The sequence below is a fragment of the Sander vitreus genome, chromosome 17 (assembly GCF_031162955.1).
Source record: "Sander vitreus isolate 19-12246 chromosome 17, sanVit1, whole genome shotgun sequence".
NCBI lineage: Eukaryota > Metazoa > Chordata > Actinopteri > Perciformes > Percidae > Sander > Sander vitreus.
In genome coordinates, this window is record NC_135871.1 from 30,544,543 (window position 1) to 30,552,042 (window position 7,500).

General features: G+C 47.0%; 1 protein-coding gene across 2 annotated transcripts in view; it reads left to right on the forward strand.

Annotated features, from left to right (window-relative positions):
* LOC144532190 (spectrin beta chain, non-erythrocytic 1-like) overlaps positions 1-7,500 on the forward strand; it is a 174,054-nt gene that overhangs the window by 98,519 nt on the left and 68,035 nt on the right. For both annotated transcript variants that reach the window (XM_078272808.1, XM_078272807.1), the window contains 3 exons: positions 4,208-4,381; positions 6,345-6,436; positions 6,753-6,833. In XM_078272808.1, coding sequence (XP_078128934.1) covers positions 4,208-4,381; positions 6,345-6,436; positions 6,753-6,833 — 347 coding nt within the window. The remainder of the gene's footprint in view (positions 1-4,207; positions 4,382-6,344; positions 6,437-6,752; positions 6,834-7,500) is intronic.

Sequence of the window (7,500 nt, forward strand, 5' to 3'; positions counted from 1 at the left end):
TATCCTCTATCCTCGCTCATAGCTCCTCAGAGATCCTTCCTCTATCCTCGCTCATAGCTCCTCAGAGATCCATCCTCGCTCATAGCTCCTCAGAGATCCATCCTCGCTCATAGCTCCTCAGAGATCCTACCTCGCTCATAGCTCCTCAGAGATCCATCCTCTATCCTCGCTCATAGCTCCTCAGAGATCCTTCCTCTATCCTCGCTCATAGCTCCTCAGAGATCCATCCTCCATCCTCGCTCATAGCTCCTCAGAGATCCATCCTCGCTCAGAGATCCATCCTCTATCCTCGCTCATAGCTCCTCAGAGATCCATCCTCTATCCTCGCTCATAGCTCCTCAGAGATCCTTCCTCTATCCTCGCTCATAGCTCCTCAGAGATCCATCCTCCATCCTCGCTCATAGCTCCTCAGAGATCCTTCCTCGCTCATAGCTCCTCAGAGATCCTTCCTCGCTCATAGCTCCTCAGAGATCCATCCTCTATCCTCGCTCATAGCTCCTCAGAGATCCATCCTCTATCCTGGATCCCTCTCATCTCTTTCCCCCTCTCATTCCCCCTGCTCTGGTGTTTCCCCCTCTCATTCTCCCTGCTCTTGTGTTTCCCCCTCTCATTCCCCCTGCTCTGGTGTTTCCCCCCTCTCATTCTCCCTGCTCTGGTGTTTCCCCCTCTCATTCCCCCTGCTCTGGTGTTTCCCCCCCCCCTCTCATTCCCCTGCTCTGGTGTTTCCCCCTCTCATTCCCCCTGCTCTGGTGTTTCCCCCTCTCATTCCCCCTGCTCTGGTGTTTCCCCCTCTCATTCTCCCTGCTCTGGTGTTTCCCCCTCTCATTCCCCCTGCTCTGGCGTTTCCCCCTCTCATTCCCCCCGCTCTGTCGTCTCCCCCTCTCATTCCCCCTGCTCCGGCATTGCCCCATCTCATTCCCCCTGCTCTGGTGTTTCCATGCCCCTAAACCGGAGACATTTGGAGACACTTCTGACCCGTTTTGGTTTGGAATCTGCGGGGTTGTGTTTCAGTCTCAACGGCCGCAAACGGAGACCTTTGGCAACACCGACACTGACGCCAACGTTCTCTGAGACTTAAAGCTACTAACGTTAACATGGCAACTACCAGCAGGGGGCAATGTCTCCACGCTGCCTCCTGTTTATGTCCAGTATACCAGAATGATGATGAGATATGAGGTTTTTGGGCGTTAGTTTAAACAGAGATTAGTTCTTCTACTGGAGATGAAAACACTTGGTGCATGGAGATCACTTTGGGCTCAAAACGTTACGCTTAAAAACCAAAACGTAGCGATGTTAATGTAGCCTAAGTCATATTCAGGTCAAGATGCAGAAGCAGAGGAAGAGCAGGCGTAGATTAGTTTGATAATCAGCAGCTTGTCAGTCCTGTTGTTTGAAGCTAGATGTTGACCAGATGGACTTTTTAGTATTTTATTGTAAATTGCATCAGTGCTGTGCTCCTCCAGAACATCCTGTGGCTTTAATCCTCCATATATCACTCAGACATGATACAGATGGACTTTAAAAATTAGCTCTCATGATATCACAGCTCTGTAATGTCAAACCGTATAACAATAGGGATACGTCCTCTGGGAAACCCTGTATACAACAATATGAATTAGGGATGCACCGAATCCAGGATTCGGCTTCGGCTGAATATCTTCAGGTGAGCAGAAAAAGTGTTGTTTGGCAGTACTTTCAGTCAAAAGAAGGCCATTCAAGTCCAGCTACATGTTCAATCTGCATTGCTGATTAGTCTGGTGGTGGCGAGGACCCTAAACAATACACAACATCACCGCTGTTACAACATCTGGTATGAAACATCTGGAAGAATACGAGCTGAGCATGAAGGAATCTACAGACAGCAGCCAGAATGCAGCAACTTCAGGTACGGCAAAGGAAGGACAGTCACTGTTTACTTCATTAATGTGTTGACTGTGTTCATGGACTGAGGACGGGACGAGGACTCAGCAGAACCTCAACCAGGGGGTTTGGTATTGGGCCGAACACAAAATATCTGGATTCTGTGCATCCCTAATAGGAATATAGTTTAATCCAAGCAATAAGAGCACTAAGGTTGCTTTCACACTTGAGTAGTTTGGTTAAAACCAAACCCCGGAGCGTTTTTTCGTGGGATAGTACGGTTGGCTTGGGACGGTTTAAAAACTCATTTGAACTCTGGTGCGGACCAAAACAAACAAACTCTGGGGTCTCTGTTCTCTTCCAGGTGAACTAGAGTTCAGTTCACTTCAGGTGAGAAAGGGATCCGACCCAAATACAGGAAGCGAACCAAAAACAGAGCATTTGCTGCCCTGCAGCTTCAACCTTGCACACAATTTACAGACTAATATATGATTTAAGGGACGATAACTTTTAGATCCATAACTTAGCACACATCGCTGGTCGTCTGTGTCATTTCTATCGCTGCACATAGTTCAACTTCTTCCAAAATATTACACTTAAGCAAAACCAGAACAAGTTAGTTCCATAAACACACCTGCAATAACCGACTATCGACCGATTATTAAACGAAACGGACATCTTAGAGATTTTGGGTCCTATCTCGCACCCGGCACAGCGCGAAGCCCGACGCAAGTGTCTTTGCTAGTTTAAGACCGACCCAGTTGTCAATTTCCCGTCCAGCGCCCACGTCGTTTAAATAGCAAATGCACCTGCACCCATCTGTGGCCCATGGGAGTGCTGGTCTTACAGGGAGGTGTGTTCAGGTGCATTCTGGGCGTGCTGGTCTTACAGGGAGGTGTGTTCAGGTGCATTCTGGGCGTGCTGGTCTTACAGGGAGGTGTGTTCAGGTGCAGTCTGAGCGTGCTGGTCTTACAGGGAGGTGTGTTCAGGTGCATTCTGGGCGTGCTGGTCTTACAGGGAGGTATGTTCAGGTGCATTCTGGGCGTGCTGGTCTTACAGGGAGGTGTGTTCAGGTGCATTCTGGGCGTGCTGGTCTTACAGGGAGCTGTGTTCAGGTGCATTATGGGTGTGCTGGTCTTACAGGGAGGTGTGTTCAGGTGCATTCTGGGCGTGCTGGTCTTACAGGGAGGTGTGTTCAGGTGCATTCTGGGCGTGCTGGTCTTATTAGGAGGTGTGTTCAGGTGCATTCTGGGCGTGCTGGTCTTACAGGGAGGTGTGTTCAGGTGCATTATGGGTGTGCTGGTCTTACAGGGAGGTGTGTTCAGGTGCATTCTGGGCGTGCTGGTCTTACAGGGAGGTGTGTTCAGGTGCATTCTGGGCGTGCTGGTCTTATTAGGAGGTGTGTTCAGGTGCATTCTGGGCGTGCTGGTCTTACAGGGAGGTGTGTTCAGGTGCATTCTGGGCGTGCTGGTCTTACAGGGAGGTGTGTTCAGGTGCATTCTGGGCATGCTGGTCTTACAGGGAGGTGTGTTCAGGTGCTTTCTGGGAGTATTGCTATCTTGAGGCAGTGGGAAGTGATGGCACCATTGACCAACAAAAACCTGGTCTAAAGTCAATAACGCAGCATTTCATTGTTATTTTAACAGAGCATTAGTAAAATGCTCCTAGGCTCGTGCACAGCACGTGCACACTATGCTTGTTACACACACAGGGACGCACAGCAGCACACACACATGCAGAAGATTACAAATACAAATATTACGGTGCAAATCCTCCATCATAACAGCAATGCTCCAAGGTCCAAACGCGCCTGGCTTTTAAAGGGAATGGGAGATGATCTCTGATTGGTTGATTGCATGTTACGCCCAAAACACACCTCTGATTAATGAAGACACTAAGTACGACCCTTTAGAACCATGCGCCCGGCACATGGACCCTTTTTTACCGCCGTAAAACTAGCAAAAGAGGATTTGGACACGCCCTAAACACACCTGCACCAGGCGCTTCACACCGTGCTCTTATATCGTTGAAATAGGACCCTACATCTTTAATAAGCTTGTAAACTATTGTTTTTTTTATATATTTATTGCTTAACAGCAGTTTTCCTGTTCTGTGGGTGTTTGTATTGAGAGTGATATTGTTTATTATAGTTGTCCTCTGGCATGATAACAATTCACTTTCTCTCTGCAAAGAACACAAAATGAAAGGTGTCAGTTTTGAAACTGGGCAGCTGTGTCCGCAGCTGTTTCTCTTCCTCTTTTGTTTTTCACTTGGCAGCAGGAAGCAGTTTCCCAGTTCCTGGTGTTTTCGGAGGTTGTAAATAAACTCCAAAATGTTTGTGTTTTAGCCCAAACCCACCAAGGGTCGGATGAGGATCCACTGTCTGGAGAACGTGGACAAGGCTCTGCAGTTCCTGAAGGAGCAGCGGGTTCACCTGGAGAACATGGGCTCGCACGACATCGTTGACGGCAACCACCGCCTCACCCTGGGACTCATCTGGACCATCATCCTTCGCTTCCAGGTAAGAGGCAGCCGCGCAGGTTTTAGTCAGGGCCTCTCATGTACAACCCTCGTTCTCCGTCTCCAATGAATGAGCCGCTGACTTAACCCATCCCATTGTCCTCGGGTCATATTTCATCCGTTTACAAAAAGTTTCTTTAGCAGAACGACGAAAGGATGTTGGAAAACATCGACAAAAAAGGTTGTTTTTTTTTAATGCTGAAAAAAGTGACCAAACGCGTCGGAAAAGTGACAAAAAAACTAGGGCTGTCAATCGATAAATGTAATGTAATTAATTACATACTCTGTGATTAATTAATCGGAATCGCATACATAATTAACGGTGCCTGAACCGATACTTTTTAAGAAAGTAAAAAAAGAAAAGAAGGGTACTAAACAACAGTCGGTGACATTAAAGAACAGCTTGTTTATTGCTAAGGCCATATGGTCACACTTTTTCTTTTTGCTTCTTCGTCTGCTTCCAACGCGTCGATGTGCCTGAGTGAAACCCCGTTCAAAAGACAGAAAGACAGCGTCATTGTGCTGTGTGTGTTGTACACTGGGACCATGATGTCATGGTGAAGGACAGACAGCAGTTGGGTGGAAAGGGTTTATCTTTTATAAGCCCCGAGGATTAAAAAATCTTTTTAGTGGTTCTAAATCCGGCGCATAGAGCCGTGTGTGTGTGTGTGTGTGTGTGTGTGTTTGTTTGTGTGTCTCTGTGTGTGTGTGTGTTTGTTTGTGTGTCTCTGTGTGTGTGTGTGTGTGTGTGTGTGTTTGTTTGTGTCTCTGTGTGTGTGTGTCTCTGTATATATATGTGTGTGTGTGTGTGTATATGTGTGTTTATACGTGTGTGTGTGTGTGTGTGTGTATATATGTGTGTGTGTGTGTTTATACGTGTGTGTGTGTGTGTGTGTGTGTTTGTATATGTGTGTGTGTGTGTGTTTTGTGGCTCAGATGCAGCTCGTGCGTCTGTCAGGCTGAACTGATGGATGTCACTCAATGAAGGTGAGATGTTTGTGCTGTCTTTTCGAGGATCTATCAGAGTTTAAGAGTTTTTTTCCTGAATGTGGCGATTGTTTTTTAGAAAAGGGGGGGGGGGTACGTTTGGACAGAGAGGACAGTTTAAGAAGGCATGGACGTGTTTGCACGTCTCGATAGTGTGCACATGTTTAGATATATTTCCCTGATTGTGAGGATGTTTTTTAGAAAGCGGGGACGTGTTTGGACAGGGAGGACAGTTTGAGAAGGCATGGATGTGTTTGGACAGGGAGGACAGTTTGAGAAGGCATGGACGTTGACATTTTTAAACAAAGAAAATGAGGTGTTTTAATAAAGTAAGGACATTTTTCGACAGCGTGCACGCGTTGAGAAAACAGTTGTTAATAATTGTGGTCATTTTGGAAAAGAAAGTGAAGACATTTTTTGGAAAGTCAGGGCTGAGAGCTAAGGAATGACCTCACAGTGCAGATGTGTGTTTGTTGATGTGAGGAATGAGAGTGACAGTGAGGACATTTGTGCTGTCTGACTGCCTGTCTGTCTGCCTGCCTGCCTGTCTGTCTGTCTCTGTCTGTGTGTCTGTCTGCCTGCCTGTCTGTTTCTGTCTGTCTGTCTCTCTGCCTATCTTTCTCTGTCCGTCTGTGTCTGACTGTCCGTCTGTGTCTGACTGTCCGTCTGTGTCTGACTGTCCGTCTGTTTGTCTGTCTCTCTGCCTGTCTGTCTCTGTCTGTGTGTCTGTCTGTCTGTCTGTCTCTCTGCCTGTCTGTCTCTGTCTGTGTGTCTGACTGCCTGTGTGTCTGTCTGTCTGCCTGTGTGTGTGTGTGTGTGTCTGTCTGTCTCTCTGCCTGTCTGTCTCTGTCTGTGTGTCTGACTGCCTGTGTGTCTGTCTGTCTGCCTGTGTGTGTGTGTGTGTGTCTGTCTGTCTCTCTGCATTTCTGTCTGTGTCTGTCTGTCTGACTGACTGTCTGTCTGTCTCTGTGTGTCAGATCCAGGACATCAGTGTGGAGACGGAGGACAACAAGGAGAAGAAGTCTGCTAAAGATGCTCTGCTGCTCTGGTGTCAGATGAAATCTGCCGGGTGAGGAAGTCGAACTTCTAACGTTTACACATCACTGATAGAATAGTTCAGACTACATTTCCCATCAGCCCTGTTGCCTCCTGTTCTTCTCCTTGAAGTAACAGTGGAAGTGATCTTTTGGTTTCCCCAACATGAACCAGAATCTGTAAAAGCCTTAGTTCTGTTGCAGGGATTAGCTCATTTATACCAACATCACTAAATAAATGGACGTGATGTGATGTGAAAAAGCCGATCTGTGCACCGTTAAAAACAGTTTTGGGTAGTGTTGGTCCGACAGGAGAAGCTGACGAGCGCTGTTTTCCCTCTTCCTGTCCAGATATCCAAACGTCAACATCCACAACTTCAGCACCAGCTGGAGAGACGGCATGGCCTTCAACGCTCTCATCCACAAACACAGGTAGGAGCTCAGACCGTCAAAGTAACGGCCAAGGCTTCCGGGTCTGAAAGGCTTGAAAGAGTTGATGGTCTCAGTCGCTAGTTTCAAGTCTTCTTCGACACAGCATGATGTTCATTTAGTAAGTTACGGTCCCCTTTATTTTAAAACCGACTATAAAGCAGGGGATGTTTTAGGACCAATCAGGACAGAGGCATAGCGATGCCAACCATGCTAACACTGGGGACATTAAAACAGACCTCTCCGCTTGATTACTCGCTTCAGAAACGTTCCCTCTTTAGCGTTTTAGCTTAGCGCGGCGCCATTGCAACCAAGACAACAAATATGTCCTCCGCAGCGCCACCCTGTCGTCCAAAAATCTTCACGTCAGGTTTTTTTAAACCGCGAACCACAAAACAATGGGTGACGTCACCGCTGCTACGTCCATCATCAGCCTTTTTCATCGTTATTGTCGCCCTTTTATGACTTTTTTTTTTTTTTTTGCCCCTTTCCATCGCCTCCATTTGGCGTATACCTCCATCTGATGCTTTTTTGATGTTTTTGTGTCCTTTTTCATCGTTCTTGTCGCCCTTTTTGACCATTATTTCTCTCTTTTCGTTGTTCTCAAACATGCAAAAATATAAAAACATCTTTTTTCCAGTTGACTTTGTCAGACCTTTCTCTGCTTTTT